General features: G+C 38.9%; 1 protein-coding gene across 1 annotated transcript; it reads right to left on the bottom strand.

The window, feature by feature from the left end:
• Positions 1 to 468: 468 nt before the first annotated feature.
• On the bottom strand, positions 469 to 16,001 carry LOC113990733 (disintegrin and metalloproteinase domain-containing protein 9-like). The gene is made up of 22 exons (XM_027726418.2): positions 15,932 to 16,001; positions 14,003 to 14,100; positions 13,064 to 13,140; positions 12,340 to 12,418; positions 11,560 to 11,636; positions 9,989 to 10,208; positions 9,455 to 9,520; positions 9,303 to 9,374; positions 8,472 to 8,644; positions 7,932 to 8,016; positions 6,896 to 7,017; positions 5,882 to 6,053; positions 5,059 to 5,148; positions 4,620 to 4,815; positions 4,394 to 4,499; positions 4,022 to 4,196; positions 3,525 to 3,605; positions 2,760 to 2,865; positions 1,966 to 2,098; positions 1,499 to 1,562; positions 962 to 1,014; positions 469 to 618 (listed from the first exon to the last, which is right to left on the bottom strand). The coding sequence occupies exons 1-22, from the start codon at positions 15,999 to 16,001 to the stop codon at positions 540 to 542; spliced, it is 2,394 nt and encodes a 797-aa protein (XP_027582219.1). The 3' UTR covers positions 469 to 539.
• Between the last annotated feature and the right edge of the window lie 1,350 nt (positions 16,002 to 17,351).

The following is a 17,351-nucleotide window of genomic DNA, read 5'->3' as shown; positions in this document are numbered from 1 at the left end:
CTGGACAGTTTCTTTCAGACTCAGGCACAGTGTTTCTGGTGTCCCCATATATGAGGTTACTTTTATAAACTACCTGAAATGGAAAGGGACAGAGCTGGTGGTGATGAGAGGGGGGCTCTGTGCCCCAGCTTTGAAGGGCTGATGGCAGGCAGGTCTCAGAGCAGTGCCCAGGGACTGTCCCCAGAGCTGAATAAATCATGTCTGTAAATAAACGAATTCACTTCTCCTTGGCCTGCACCTCAGACTTACACACTGTCACAAGTGTGATCCTATGAGTGTTGAACTTCAGGCTTCTGATTTGAAAAACCAAGAGGTGAGGTAGAGGAGGCACAAACACAGCCAGCAGCAAGTAGCAAAACATTGGGAGTCACCAAATCTGCGTTCAGTGCCTCTTGGCATCCAGTCTTTCCCAGAGGTACGTGCTTCCCAAAGGCATTTTGGCCGCACAAGGAGAGGACTGGAGGATTGAAATCTTGTAATTTGGTTTTTTTTCAGGCCAGTTACTTGTCAGAATTGGTTGAGGGTTCCCAAGAAGCTTTTCAGACCACTGGTCTAGGTGGGACTGGGGGTCGTTGAGGTCCTGAGGGAACTGCAGGAAACTGGGTTTGTACTGGGTGCCTGAAGCGTGGAAAACACGTTATGTTTAGATTTTCATTACTTGAGACAACTGGTATTTCTAAAGTGGTTCTTCACCATTCTTTAAACAGTTTCTAGCACTTATACATACATTTATACCTAACTCTCTCTGCCCCTTCCTGTAGAATTTACCTGCATTTATGCTGTTTTCTAAACAAGCAGTAAAACAGCATTTCTCCCTCAGGCATTCAATCTATTATAGCTCATGATGCTGCATGAAAAATTCTCCTAAACAGGACACGAGACATCAGGAACTTCATATGCAGTGATACAGCAATGGAAACACAGAGAATGTGAAGTGAAGAAGGTTTTAAGTACTACAAACCTTGTACCAGGAAAATGCAATATGGTAAAAATATCAGGACTTGATGTGGCAGGCTGGAAAACACGTTGTAGAAAATCAGGTTAACAGAAAACACAAAGTGTATGCAATTATTCAGTATTAAGATAATGGTATTTAAGAACTAGTTTTCATTTTTGGGGGGACATTCTTCATATTCTCTTGCAACATTTTGTTTTGGTAGCTTTTAGCTTCACTGTTTAATCAGAACTAGTTCCATAGCCTGGTTAAGCAGCATTTCCCACTGTTTGGCTGCAGAATTCTTTGTTCAGTCTTTGGCTGCTCTGCTGAATCACAGCCTGTCCCATCCCATCCCACTCACAGCCTGTGCTGACAGGGCAGGCAATAAAGCTCCTACTTACCCACACAGAAATCCTCTTTACTACATTCTAAACTATATTAAATACTTGGAAATGCAGGTGGTTTCAATGTATCAAAAAGCCACACAGTCATAATTATGTTAGAGAAAAGGCACTGCAGAGTTTGCATTAACATCCAATAATGCAAGTATGCATCTCTCACCTGATTATTTCTTGTGTCATGACTTGGTTTGTTATCTTGCTTTGCTTCCTGCACATTGTTATCCCTGAAATAGAAACCATGTGATCAGAAAATTGCTTCAGGGATGCAGCATTTTCAAAGGACAAGGCTACAACTCAGAGGGTCTGGATTCTGCTTGTGAGTCCAGCCCTGTCTGGACTTGACAGGCCATTCCAATGTGCTCTGTCCCCATGGGCAATACAATCAATAACAATTAGGCAAGTGCAATGTTTTTTGGGAAAAACACCTGAGAACTGACAACTGGAGTATCTGGATTAAACTACTAAATAGCAGGGGACTGAACTACCTGCTACTGCTATTAGCAGGGAAAGCTTGTCTTTTAGGGGGTGTGGAATTCTTTATGTAGATAAAGCATCTACCTGGGCTTGCTAAATTAACCTGGAGCCTGCTTTCATGTGTCCAAATAGCACCTGTAAGAAGGGAAATACCTGTGCTGTCTTCTACTCTTCCTGCAAAATTTTCTCCTGATTGCATCCCGTTTAATTATTGCTAATGCAGCAACGATGGCAACTGGCAGCACAAGGAAGAAGAAGATAAGCAGCCCATCCCGAAGTGATGTGTCTAGAGAAAAAAAGAATTGAAATAATGAAATTTACAATATTAAAGCATTTTCTTCTGTTGTAAACAGTACAACCTTCAAACTATTTTCAGTTGAGACTTCACTGAAATTTATAAAATGCTACGATCAGAAAAGTAGGATTTGGCCTTATGTTCTTTCTGCATTTAACCCCCCTGTGTTCCATGATATACAAACTTTTTCCTTTTCCATATATTTCTTCAACACACTTGATGATCCTTGTGGGTCCCTTCCAACTCAGAATATTCTGTGACTCTGTGACTTTGTATCTGCTCGCCCACAATTGCTCTGCACATCCTCTTTGCCTTCCTAAACTTTTAATAAACACAAAACATTTTTTTTTCCCTTTCCCAAAACACAAATTTAGTAAAATCTGGTAAAATGTGAATTATTTCTCTCCTCACAAAGCTACAGATTGCGAACTTCGTTTTTAAACAAAGAGGGAAAACATTTTGTGTGCAAAGCGTAAAGCCCAGCAATGCTACTTCATTATCAGATAATAATGTTTGCTCTTCAAGTCCACAACTAAGTGTCTCATGCAGTAGAAAAAAAAAACAGCTGAAAATAAACTGAAAAAACCCCTGCTATTAGTAGTTTATTTTATGAGACCCTGGGGCAGAAGGAAGGCCAGTTTCAGTGTCCTACCTGTGTGGGCAGGACCACTGTCAACGCTGCCTCCGTAGCCGGACTGGTTACAGAACGGAGGGGCCCATCCTGCATTGCAGTGGCAGTTCCCGTTGTTGTTACACACCTACACCAGTACAACAGGGATTAATTAGCCAGGCAGTGGCAGTTCCCATTGTTGTAACACACCTACAGCCCTTACACGGGGATTAGTCAAACAGCAACACCTCTCTGAGAGCGGCCCCGAGTAGGGACCTGGAATTCCTCGTAAGGAGTTGCATGAGGAAACAAGGAATACTGCACAGTATTGCATAGAAATACATGAAGTGTTAACTGAGAATAAGCTCTCCCCCTCCATAACATCCCAAATCACTGAGTGAGCCTGATACCTCAGGGGAATTCTCTGTAAAAATTAACATTTGTGTTGTTATTTGCCTCCAATAAATTACAGTCCGAAGAACTCGGTTTTATGGCCTTTGGGACTCCATTTTGATTTTTCACAGAGGCATATATAAATCAGGACTTACTAGACCATCTTCCTCAAATGAATATTTTCCTTTAGCAATTTAACAGCTTAGTGATAATAAAAAATTCCCTTGGGAAAATCTGAAGAATTGCCTTTCAATGTTAGTGCTAAGAGGTTTGCCCTGGCAACAGGAATTACAGGTAAAAAAGTGGATTTAACTTTTAATACAGATCAGAAAAGAAGCAAAGCCATCTGGCTGGTTGTTGCTTTTATGCAGGGAACTTGAACCAGTCTAGAAACATGAAGCACCATCTACTCACCCCATTATTATTACATTTCTGCTTTACATCACAGCTGTAGCCCAGAAACGTTGCATCAACACATTCAAAACCTACACAGGCCTGGAAGAAGTAATTAGAGTCTTGCAAACACAAAACTAAACAAAAATCCCATCCCTTTATAAATATACTGTATAAATGCATATGTTTACAACAAGGCTACAGCTTTCACTTAAATGTCAAGAAAAAGGGGTGATAGAACATTCAGAACCTCTCAATTTTATAGCTGTATTTTTATCACATTTTCTTAACCCTGTGGACGCAGTTTGATGGAATAATTTGAATAACTGATAATGTAGTTGACTGATTTGTAGCATCCCAGTTTTTGCAGAGCTAATTAATTGTTTCTGTAGATTTCAAAAAGCAGGTTTTTCATTGTATTACAACACACAAACAAGAGAGCTGTGTAATGCCTTTGGAAGTTAAGAACTTTCCACTTGGTGGGATATATTCCATCATGCTGCTGTGATGCCTCTTACCTTGTTTTCTCCACAGGCTGTCCCTTCATGAACTTGAGCAGGATCAGGGATATCTGTCCCTAAGTCAAAGTCAGAAGACCAGCATAAAACCCCAGATGCATTATTGACAACACTCCAGGCAGGAAGGTTTTGGAGACTGACAGATGTGCACTGGAGTTTGCCACACAGACTGTGCCTGTATTGAATGAAGGACACTCAGAGACAAGGTGAACAGAAAAAACCCCAGTATCAGTGAAAATACACCATCCAGTCAAATTTTTTAGCTTGCATTTTGAGGAAATATTCTCTAAATCTCACACTTTAAGGGTTTGTAAGAGCATACATTTTTTACATTGAAAATTTTAGGGTTAGTTTTATTTGCTGGTGACTTACTGGACAGGGCATTTCTTGTACACTCCACCTTTCATTCCACAGTTTCCAAACCTATCTCCTTTAATATTTGCTTTCTCAAAGCATATATCAGGTGCTTTTTGTGCCCCTGTACAAAAAAAAAAGCAAATCTTTGTAAGCTGTCTGAAAAACACAAGGAAGAAAAAAGAAAAATTGGAAAAGTCTATCAGGAGACTACCAGTGGTTTTACATTAAATAATAAACATACCTTTCCCATATATAGATTCACACTGTGAATCAAAACTCTGGCATACTCCATAGTAACAATATGCCTTGTTGTTGCTGCATGGGTGACCATTCATGATGTAAACGTCCTCTGGACAGTAGGCATTGCTTCCATTGCAGTATTCAGGGAGATCACAGAAATCCCTTTTGGCTCTGCACTCTGCTCCTGCCACTTTAAACTGGAACCAGAGAGGAAAGCCACTGTCAGTTTGCAACATCAGAAGTTCTAGTGTGAAACAATGACAACCTTTAGTGATGTCAAGGGAGAAAAATTTGTCTCCTTTCTCAAATTTCAAATGCCCTCTACTGGTGAACGTGGTTTGATGGTGTGAAAATACGTCAAGGGGGCTAGATCAGCTCTTTCCAAACATTAAAAAATTCTAGTGAGTCTTATCATTTTTGCTTAATAACGCATTGCCCACCTTGCAATTTTTGCAGCACAGTCCTTGAGCACACTGGGATCCAGGTGTGAGTTTGCAGGTTGCAGCATCACAGCAGGGGTTGGAGCATTCCTGAGGAACAGCCATGGACAAGGGGACACTGGTTTTATCTCCTTATATAGCTAGCAAAGTACATCATCAGTACAAGTGCAAGCCAGACTTTAAATCCCTGTCTCTACCATGTTCTGACAGCCTTCTGCTCTAACAGGAACCAGTGGCTGTGTTTTCTGAGTACAAGTCATCAGGAGAACACCTGGTTTGATGTGTTGTGGCACAGGGATGCCAGTGGAACCAGGGGTTGGTGACAGCCTTTTGATTTATCGATGTCTTTTTTGAGACACTTTTATTTTCTGGAGAACGAGCCAACACATCCCACGCTTCGAGGGACGTTTTGGCAGTGCAAATAACGACTCACAAAAGTAATTTAGTGTGGGCAAAGTTTAAGGGTTCCAGTTAAGAAACCTGTATGTGCTCTACAGATTAGTAATCTCTGTCATGTAACAGAAATGTCTGTGCTAAAACCAGCACAAAACCCAGTTGTATTTCCACATACTCTGCTCCAAAATGCACTTCTTTCCCAGCAGTGCCCCAACATTCTAGCCTTTAACTGAGTCCGCATCAAAATCAAAGTATGATTTTAAGCTTTAACTAAAATCTATCTTCATATTGAGGGCAAAAAAAGGAAAATTACAAGGAAAACTCCTCAGGTATATAATGCAATCATGTATACCAAAAGGCCAGTATTATATAGAATAATATAATATAATGTAATACAACAAGTCTCCAGTTGAATTTCACCCATTACCTGTGGTTTGCCACAGTCACATTCTTCATTGTTATCAACCACATTATTACCACAGACAGGTTCTCTGTACACATTACTCGTCATGGGAGGATTTCTAAGGCAGTTTCCTCCTCCATTTAGAATAAGGGTCTCAAAATCATCAGCACTGCAGGTGCTGAAATTCCTGGATCCACTGGAAAGCATAATATTTTATTATTGTAAGTATTTTGTTTACAGGGAAATGTACAACTCAAGCTCTTAAAATATTGTCACTCTATAATAAATGTTGCATTTCATAATGCTAGGAGATAATGAGATAGTTAATTTTTACTTTATTTTGCATTGAAGTGCAGTACTAGAAGTTAAAAAATACTATTATAATATAAATACACATACTTTCAGAAGCGAGATTATATGTTCTGGTGTCCTGTATAAAACAGGCCTTAGAAATTCCTTGTCTGTACTGAGTCTAAAAATGTTTGATTAGAAAGACATTCACCTTAGAGTCCCTAAAAACTCAGGAATTCACCTTCTTATAGTAGTTTTGTCCAGTGTTCTATTACCCTGATTTATTAACACAAATGTGGATAAATAAATAATATGATCTTTTTCTCTTAAGGGGAAGCCAAAGAACAAATGAACTGAAAGAAACATAAGCCAAGAGGTTTTGTTTAAATTAACTGTTAAATATTTGTTGCATATTTGCATGAACCCAGTGAGTATATTTAAAGCATTCTCAGCAGGGTAAAAATAAAACCAGCAACACACTATCATTAAAAAAAAAATATTATAAAATCCAATTGGGTTTTTAAGAATACTACAAATAAAGAATGATTGGGTCAGAAAGCAGGTAACATTGGAAATAAATTAAATTTATGTGAAATCCTAATTCAGTGAATCCAGCTCTGTGACCAAATTTTTCAAACAACTCCCCATCACAAAAGTTCTTCAAGATTCAGAGGAGTTTCACAGCTTGTAAGGCACAGTCATGCAAATAAAATAAGTTTCTTAAGACCAAATAACTGGAGATCTTACTTATCTGTGCTGTGCATGATATAGGATGCAGGACACCTCTTATCATCATGTTTCATTCCGAGATTATGCCCCAATTCATGTGCAACCACCGTGGCATGACGTAACATATTGTCATGATTCAACTAACAGGGAGAATCAGTGTTAAAAAAAAAGGTGACACTAAAGAAAATACTGTTTGTGCCTAGTGTTTTATTCCCCCCCACCTAGATCTTGGAGACTGTGAAGTCAGAATACTAAACTATATCACAAGGCAGAAGCAGCAAGAACAGACAATTTGTCACTTTATTTTCAGGTGGGGGCAGATTCTGCCACTCCTCCTGTTGCTTCCATGAGGATCACATTCTGAATAATAACAGTTGGCAGCTGGACTAGATGACCATTGTAGGTTCCTCCCAGCTGACATGAGTTTATTTATTCTGTTCTAACACAGTTAATCACTCATGAGACTGATTTCAACGGAGTCTCCAATGACAAATGTACTGTTCAAGAACCAAATCTGCTTCTGAGATTGTCCACAGTGTTCTGGCATCCCTATTTTAAGAACAGGAAACTCTCCAACCTCCCCGAGGGTGGAGAAAAAAATAGTTTCTTATTAATTTTCCCATACTTGAAATTTTTTCAAGTTTACAGCCTTCCTGTGGGGAATTCCAGACGCTTGGGAATATAGTGCATTATGTTCAGTATTTATTTAAAGAGTAAAAAACCCCACATATCATTTTGTGCTTCATGCCCATCCCCAAACCACTTTGGTTATGGACTTTAATGTTATGAGGATGGGCTTTTTTATGCAACACTGAGTTAGATGAATTACAAAAGGTGAACAAAAGAATTATTTGAGGAGTAAATCTGCCAAGTGGGCTGGAATTTGACAAAGGGAGAAAGTGAGAAGTACTTAAAAAAAGTTGTAAAATATGCACGAGTCTTTACATCATAAACCCCATGAAAAAAACCATACAACTTCAAGTCCAGTCTCCAAGACCAGGGTGACTTGGTCAAAGGCTAATTTCTTCCATCACCCACAAAATGATGTACTTACAGTGCTGATTGACCCTCCCTGCACTTGTGAGCAGACAGTACCCACAAAAGCCATTCCAATGGATCCCCTGAAAGAGCCTCTCCCTCTGCAACAAAAGCAGTTTGAAGGTGGTGCTGAAAGATGGGTTGAAAGTTCATGATTTCTACTAAAAGACAACGAAGAGTTTGAAAGAAATACTGCAAGGCAAGGTTTGGTCTTCCTGAAGTCAAGAAGAAATTTATCACCACATCAGGATTTTGCTGTAATTAATGATGAAAATCGGAATAACAGTTTGAAAATAATGTCAGTGCTTCTGGGTTCACTGAATCACAGCATGGCTGAGGTTGGAAGGGACCTCTGGAGGTCACCTGGTCCAACCCCCTGCCCTGGAGTTGATTAACTCTTGAGAATTCATTATACTTCTTGCCATTTTCCCAGGTTAAAACAGTTTGGAAGTGTGATGAATCTTACTCCAGCTATATTTTTATTCATATACAACCCCCAAATGATACACATTAACACTGGCAGCATGGCTAGTTTTCCCACTGAATGAAAACTTACATTATGAGATGACTGACATCATTTCTTGATCTCTTAAGAAGATCCTTCTGTCTCCAAGAAACAAATCTACCCAGAACATCCCCAGCTGAACCATCCATTACAGATATGTGGTTTGCATCTGTCCAAATCTCTAATCCAACCAAAACAATCTGGATGTTTAATGGTCTATACATCTGAAAAAAATATAATGATGATAATGAATGTCCATCAGTCTGTTTTGATGGAATTCTGAAAGATGACTTCACTATTACTGAGTAAACAATAAGCTGAACTTAGTGACCAAGACAGAACTTTGGTTTCTTTGAAACTAAATGTATATTTGTATTTATAAATTAAAATATAAAACATTTATAAATTATAAAGTAAATGAAATTATTTAGAATATAAAGCTAAATATAACTGAAGAAAATCTACTTTATGAAGATACCTAAACATATGTTTCAGTTGGAGAAGTTGGAAAGACCATGTTCATTCATTTCCTTGGCTAGTTGTCTCGAGGAGAAACTGGGAACAGGTGATCAGAGAGCTTATGGAATTGTTCACAGTGCTGACAGTTTTCTTTAAAAAAACTAAAAAACATGAGAAATACTCTTCCTAGAAATGTAAAACATACTGGAGACTGAAGCAGTCAAACCACAGAAGTGATTTGAAAACATATCTCTCCCCCTGCTTGCAATTCTACAAGACTTGTGCAGAGATTCATGATGTGCCTGAACTGTGCTACAGGTTGTTGTATAACTTCCAAATACAGTTTCAGAACTGCATTAGCTGTTCTTTTGGAAACTATGATAAGGTAGAAATTACTCAGTCCAGGCAACTTATCTGACCTACCCCATCAACATAATTAATCAGCTCAACTGTTTCCTTTTGCACCGCAGCAGGATCAGAATTCTTCAGCAAAAACTGTAAAACACAACAAGAATGTCAAAGAAAGAAAACTAACAAAATAATAAAATGTATTTAAGGTCAGGTGAAATAATTACCCTCTGGTTATCCACAACCACAAATAATTCTACATAGCTTTTCTGAGGCAGGACAGCTCGCTTCTCCTGCAAATGAGAAAGGACAATAAGCTAACAAGTTCAAGGTTTTTTACTTATGTTGTTCATGATTTTTATTTTATGTGTTTATAAAGCAATGTTATGATTGCATTTTCTAATGTGGCTTTAGTTTTCTGTTCTAGATACCAGTAATTCACACCAGGTCAGGCACTGGGGTGGGTGAGCTGAATGCCTTTCCAGTCCTACCCACGGCTGTCTTGGGCAGCCTCTGCTCTTCCACTGCAGGATTGCTTCAAGCTATGTTAAATTCTCATTGTGGTCTTCTCTTTCAGGATTTCCTTAGCAGTATTCCCACCAGTTTGGCTTGGCATCCATGAAAAGGAAGGCCACAAGGAAGTGGCCTCCAGGTCCAGTGACACTGTGCCAAAGCAAGAGCTCTGGAGGCCCTTGGCTGCTGGAACAGACTGAGGGGATGGCTTGGACTGCAGCTCAACAGAGAAATGGGAATATATTTACCCTCAAAAGCTTCTCCCTGCTAGAGGTAGTGTTTGATGAAAATGTGTACTCCACAGCCTGCTTCACAAACATCTTCTCGTGCTGAAGGCTGCCGTTCAGCACCCCACAGTGGAAGGGCACGTCCTGCTTGTCTTCTAATTCATAAAACACGTGTTCAAATGTGCTGGATGTGTTGAGTGGCTCCATTCCATACCATCTGCCACCAATGTAGAGGATTCCCCTAAAAAATCATATCAGAATGAGAAATTATTCCATGGTTTTTCCCTCACGGTTATGACCAGGTGAGTGAATGACAGCTGGATGCTTACAAATTAGAACTGTTCACACCTCTGTGTTGAGATAAATTATTATCTTAAATTATCCTAACATGGGGGGTAAGTTCAAATGTCCAACAAAAGACAGAACAGAACTTATTTAAAATACTCAGTTGTACACAAGTGTGGGCTCCTTGAATCAGAGAGAAACGAAAGGAAAAAAAAGAGAAGGGAGGCAAATTGTTACTAAATGAGTCTGGATCATGGGTAAAAAGCTGATGCAAAAGGTCTCTCTTAGTCCTTATCTCTAGTCTCACTCTCAGCCCCATGCAGCTAAAGCAATTTAAAAAAAGATACCTTGTAAGACAGAAGGAGAGGCTAAAAGCAATCACCAGGGTGTTTATGAGGACAAGAGCAACACTGCACTGCTGAGTGCAGCCAAGCACAAAGATTTTGCATTTGTCCCTGGCTCAGAAACCCCTGGTAAATGCCCATTTGCTGTACAAGAATCTTTCAGAAGCTGTTATCTTGTTCTCCAGAATCTCAAAACTATACTTACAACAAGAATTCTCTAGTTTAGATCTTGGAAAAGAAGAAATTCAAAAATGTGAGTACAAAGCGAGTCTGACTCTGTAGAACAATCAAAAAGCAAATATCTGTTCTGCACAGTGAGATCCAGCATTCCATGAAATACCAGGACATTGACCTTCTATCCTTCATTTAAAGGAATGCCAGGATATGTCATGATTTATTGTGAGTGACATCTCACTGTGGTACTATACACAAAAGATATGTGCGTGAGTTTTATACCACTTGTAATTTTATTGTATTTGAAACACAAAAAATTGTTTCAAATTCAAATTTGGTCAACATTTTTTCATGGAAATGGTTTGTCTTTTGAAACGTGCCCTTTGATAGGACAGAATTGTTTTCAGGAGTGTTTTAAGTGCATCAAAAGCTTAATTAGGCAGCATTTTCCCTACATAAGTATTTCTGGTCAAAATATTCACATCAAGTACTAGAAACCTCAGTTCATGCCCAGGTTCTGCTTATAAAGTAGGTTATGGTTTCTGTCATGTTTCATTTTTTTTTCTGTGAAGGAATTTTAGGAAAGAGGAAAAAAAGTGGGAGTTGAGGGAAACTATAAAACCTGTAAAGAGTTTTAGCTTCATCAGAAGGTGAAAATATTAAAAAAAATATTTGCAAGACAGGATGGTGGTTTTTTTCCCAGCTGTATGATGAATAGCAACTGGGGTTTTTTGCTGTTTTACTTTGGTACTGCACAAGGAATCATCCTGAAAAAGCAAGAGATAATACCTCAGGCCATCACAGGTGCTGAGAGCAACTGTTGAGTCAGCCATTCCTTCAACAATGCCATGATAATAACAGTGTGTCTGAAAGGCAATAAACCCACATAATTAGTGACAAAACAAGGTGGTTGCCTTCAACTGCAAACTTATTTTCCAACTAACCATATTATTTGCATGACATTAAGGCTGGCTGTTATAGAGTTCCCTATTTTGAAAATAATCCCAGCCTTCTTGGAATAAAATATCACCTGATGTGTTGGGATTACTTATTTAACCCATCACCATCTTCTATAAAAATATTTTAATCTACATTGCTCATCCTGTTCTCAGAGTCCTCTCAAAGGCTGATCTGAGATGATGTCCCATGCACAAGCCACCCAATTAAGTCTCACTGAGCTCACGTGCAGTTTAAAGTTGAAATTAAATTTAGAAGTATTTATAAGGCTTGTTTGATACAGGACCTAAAATTTATAGAGCTTTGATGCTGCCACTGTACCTTTAATTGCATACTATGCAAAAGTGACCTCATCAGGCAGCTCAAATTCAGCCTTGGCATAATCCCCTGGCATTTTCTTTCACACCTTGGGAAACAGGGATGCTACACCACCACAAACAGCCCAATCCCTCATGAACCTTTTGTTTATTATTACTGGTAACTGTTAAACAGAAATGCTACAACTGTGAAAACTCACAAACGCTGCAGCCCCAGAAAATATATTTTTTTCTTGGTTTCCCTGGTTTGAGGAAATTCTGACACAAAGGGGGGGAATTTTATTATGCACAATACCTCATTTTTGGATTGTGTTGCCTCCAGTTTCCCATTTTCCCCATATGTAAACAGCATAAAGTCTTCACTAACAAGCTTTCTGGAAACAAAAATAAACTACTGCTCTTTAAAAGGTCTAGAAAGCAAGAAATAAGTAGAAAATCCTGGCAAATATTACATTCTGTTAGCTTCACACTCATGCTAAATTATTACTAAAATCGAGGCACATGAAACAAAATACCTTAAAATGAGCTGAAGTCTTTGGAAAATAAGTTATTTTCAAATATTTTAACTAAAAAAAAAAAATCCACAGAGAAGAATCTAAGCAGATTCATTTGCATAAGAGCCTGGACTACTCCAGGCTCAGGAATGAGGAACGACAGAAACAGAAATTTCTTCAAATACAGCACAGCTAAGAACCCTCCCCCCAGCTAATAAAAAGCTAATGTTGAACAGAACTCTGATTTTCTCTAAGGATTTTCTGAAATGTGCAATCTTGTGTTGCTAAATTGCTATTATTTGAAAAAAATAATCAAAATAAATTTCTTCACAACTAGAAAAGTTATTATTCCCTTCTATTTGCAAGATAGTACCATAACAGAGACACTCTATTTAACAAAATAATTTTCTAATTACTACAATCTGCCATTTAAATGGTTTCTTCTGATTTTTTTCAGTATAAAAATGCTTGTGTGGATGCAACTAACCCCAGGATGGTATGATTCCTTAGAATACTATCACATACTTATTTTTCTTCAGTTTTAGGAGATATGTTCCATTTCTGGTTTTCACTGAGTAAGAAAGGTTGTCATCTGAATGCTCCTGAAAACAGAACAAGAGATATCACTTAATTAGGTGATTTTCTCCTTGGTTTTGTCAGATCCATGTTTTGTCCCACTTCCGTGTGTGTGAAATATTTGCCAAAACACAGATTCCAAACCCTCAGCCTTCTGGGTTTTACAGTCTCAGCAGCACACTGTACATTCTTTCCTATGTAAAGTTTAAGTTCTATTAATCTGTACATTTTCACTCAGAGGACAGGAGGGCACAGCCCATATGTGCACCACATCATGTTTTGTGACCCTCCTTATGTAAATCAGATAAGCCACTCACAGAATCTTTTATTCCTTAATTGGTTTGCACAAAGATGACTAATGGTATTTCATTAACATTTACTTCAGTAAATGAACTCAATATCTAGCACAAAGGTAAGTTACCTCAGAACTGAAGAATTGAGGCTCAGATCTTTCTCTTTTAACTCATTCCTTTAAACTGTGTGACTCTGTGGGACCATTTTTACCTTTCAGGGTAAAAGTGTTGACTGCATGGTTGAAGTCCTTTGGTTAATCCAAAACCAGAACATGGAAAGCATGAACATTAGTGCAAGTTCAACATCTAATCTGACTCAGAGAAAATGGAAATATTCTTCGTGTTCCTTCTCACTTCTGTCTTACAAGGCTTTTAACAAAACTAGAAGTTTGGACAGCACTAACTTAGAGTGCAATCACAGGAATTTGTGGGAACAAATTTGCTCAAAACTAGTTGAAAACACTAAGAATCTGAAGAAATAGTCTGGGGCACATTTCTTCACTACACACTATACATAGTGTGTGTGTGTAAGATAGGACAGTGTTGGGAAAAACAGCAACATCAGAAGAAAAAAAGAACAGACAGAATCACAAACCTCATGAAAAAATGGGTGATGTTTCTCTCTGCCTGTCAGACTTCGAGGAATGATTATTTCTAATGTAGAAAGTCTGGGTGTCTGCTCAGAAGATACACCTGAAAATAAAGTTTGGAATTGGTAAATAATCAGAAAGCATAAGGCATTATGTTGGCACCTCTACAGTGGGGGTTGCCAAAAGACCATTCTAATCCAGCCAGAAATGGGGAAAGAGTGACTTCCCCAGTCTAGGACCTGACTGCCTGTGCTCAGTTTGGTCTGTTCTGTCCCTTTCAGAGCTCTTGGATCATGCTGGGGAGTTGAAGAAATCAACCATTTCCATCATGGCCAAGTTATTTTTAATTTTGGCAAATATATTGCCTCATTTTCTGCAGAAATTCTGTTTTGACTGTATTCGAGGGTAATGACTACACCACCCCAAACACAACTGCTGTAAAGTGCTAAAACCTGCAAATTCAAGCCAAAGTTTTCTTAAACAGGGTGTCCAATACTGGCTGGTAGCCTTGGCTTTGACTCTTGGTTTTAGTTACTCGCATCATAAACTGTGATAATAGCTCAAATTTTTCTTTTCCCTTCATATGTTCAACACCAAACCATCCTTTTCCTGTTGCCCTGAATGAGGAATACTTACAGTTGTCCTCTGGATATAATTCTTCCACCTCCTGTGTGTATAATCTTGGCTCCTTCCATTGCCTAATGCTGCATTTTGTTTGTTCTAGCAGCAGCCAAACCTTTGCAAATGGTTTGTAGCCTTTTACATGATATCAGAATTATCTCCAGAACAACATGCTAATGCAGGAAGCTGAAGATAAGAAGCCTGCCAAGTATCTGGTTTCATATAAATGGTTAAAGACAAAAACAATCTCCTCTAACTTTCTTTAAAACTGTGTGAACTTGAATTCATCTTCCTTTTTCTTGTCTGCACATCAGTCTGGTTTGATCAACAGAGACATGACCATTGCTTTTAAACAGGTAACAGAATCAACAGTAACATGGGCTTTAACAATGAAAGGAGTTTCTTCCTTCTTAAATTGTTCTTTCATAAGGAAACAGAGAGATTTCTTCACACTTGTAGTAATACAAAGTCACCCTCATCCTTCCACATTTCTGTGAAAGGAATTCATAATTGCAAAGAAGCCACACAACCACTCATTCAAAGTGAGGAGGAGGGGTTTGCAGTGTAATCATGATCTCTACCTGTTAGATAACATCAGGATTTTTAAAAGCTAGGTGCAGGTAGCATATGTTTAACATTACAGGCTGCCATTGCAATCAAAATGTGGAACCTGCTGGTAGAAAACAGGTCTGAAAAGGGTATCAGCACTCAGTATTTACTTCTGACTTTGCTCTTAATCTTCAATAATTTTATTATCTAAATCACAAAATCCATTCTCTTTCACGAGTATGTTGAACTAACAATGAAGATGCTCTTTTAACAATTTAAATTTTGACACCTGAAAGCAGGAAACCATCTTTCATGCACATCACAAAAATACCACTTTCTAAGAAGTATTTCAGGTGTTACATCTAAATCTAAAGAGCGAAGCCAAATCATAAATGCAAATAAGATAATGGGCAACTGTAATGAAACTGTAGGAATTCCCCTCACATTACTGAAGAAGAAATCTTTTTCTACAGTCTTTACTACTGGTGATAGTGACAGTAACTTCAGTTGTCACAACCTGTGTCCTGCACGGAAGAGGATATATTTACATACCTACTACATCCTGGAGGGAAAAACCCACAAAGAGCTCAGCAATGAACCTGTAAATTCAACCTGTAATCTTTTCCAGACACTTTTTTCCTCGAACAAGATTTTCTCAATGAGCAGGTGCCGTGACTTGATGTGAAAGGGGAGCATCGTTATGATCAGCATCAGAGAGTACAAGAAGAAACTTTCTGAATATTTAAAAAAGAAAGAAGGCTTACCTTTTATCCAAAAAGGTTTTCCAGTAAAAATTAGTTCAAAAGTGAACCAAAATAGGCAGTGCTTTAACATGACTAGACTTCCCGGAGAAACCACTGCAGTACCCCAGCAGACAGAGTGTGCTGCTCTGCACGGAACCAGAAGAACAAGAACCGTCTGCTCCGAAGGCAAACAGCAGAAAAAGCACCCTGATACTGCATCTCTGCTAAGGGAACGGGAAGTAAAATTTAATCCACTGGGCTTGCGAGAAAACTGGTCAGACAGCTTAATGCAAATAAAAAGCAGCACATTCTTAAATGCTGATTGGAGAAAGAGCACCAAGCCATGCCGGGAGCAAACTGGTTTATTCTAAAGGACTTTCATACCACCGTGAGACCTTATGAGATTAGAAACATAAAATATTGCTAGTAAGAAACACAGTGTTTAGGATGTTTATCGTAGCTATTCCAGCTCAGCAAAAAACTCCAGTGTGAAATGTCAGCTTGCTATTTTCCATTTCTCCATCTTTGCTTTAAAAATGTCGAATATACAATGCATATGAACATGTGGAAACCCTATAAACACATGGAAAACCCACAAACACGTGGAACCCCCCAAAACAGGGATTTTACCCAGTCCCTCCTACGTTAAACACAATCCTCCTCACTAAAAGACTATAATTTTGTGCAGATCATTGCTCTCCCAGGATCAGAATAATCTTCCACGCAACCACATTGTCACCAAAAGCAGAAAATAAATGCTCCTAAAACCCGACAGATTTGCAACGCGTTTTGGAACTACCAAGCACATTTAGAAACACAGAAAGGAGACCGAGACAACACAGTTTTTCACGCTAAAACATTTGCATTAATTAATTTTAATTAATTCTTTAATTAAAACAGAGCAAATCCATTTTTCCACTGCTGGTAAATCCCATAAAACAATGGCTTGGGTGACAAAACACAGAGATGCTGGCTGTATTTTTAATTATAGCTTGTGCAAAGCCTGCTCGGGTCCATCTCCCAACAGTCACACACCCAGTGAACATTCCTGTGCTGAGCCCCGGGTGGAAGCAGAACTCGATACCCGTGTTCCTTGGGTCTGTGTCCGTGCCACAGCTTCAGGAGCAGCTTTCCCTGACTCCAGAAGCCGGGATCCTAATGAAAATTAAATGAACCCCATCTTTTATTTATAGCCTCTTTTATTCATAGCCTCTCTCCTGTGTGGTGTGCCATCAGTGCACAACTTGGGAGAGAGAATCCAGTAGCTCTGAACTTTGCCATATCACCAAATTTCACAGAATCACAGAATCAGTTTGGTTTGAAAAGATCTCTGAGATCATCGAGTCCAACCTATGACTTGACATCACCCTGTCAACCAGACCATGGTACCCCATCTGCAGACCCTGGGCAGAGGGACCAAAAGGAGTTTGTAGCCAGGTGG

This window comes from Pipra filicauda, unplaced genomic scaffold (assembly GCF_003945595.2).
Source record: "Pipra filicauda isolate LSUMZ 115617 unplaced genomic scaffold, ASM394559v2 scaffold53_size3534045_pilon, whole genome shotgun sequence".
NCBI lineage: Eukaryota > Metazoa > Chordata > Aves > Passeriformes > Pipridae > Pipra > Pipra filicauda.
The sequence above is the reverse complement of the archived record's forward strand: the minus strand, read 5'-3'. Positions and strand labels throughout refer to the sequence as shown.

What these genes read in the sequence shown, in the direction of transcription:
- LOC113990733 (XM_027726418.2), bottom strand. Translation starts at nt 16,001, where the DNA reads ATGTTAAAGCACTGCCTATTTTGGTTCACTTTTGAACTAATTTTTACT. An exon ending in GATGTCAGTCATCTCATAAT is followed by an intron (nt 8,017 to 8,471) that starts GTAAGTTTTCAT and finishes CTTTTGTTGCAG; the next exon opens with AGGGAGAGGCTCTTTCAGGG. An exon ending in AAGAGTAGAAGACAGCACAG is followed by an intron (nt 1,563 to 1,965) that starts GTATTTCCCTTC and finishes TTTCTATTTCAG; the next exon opens with GGATAACAATGTGCAGGAAG.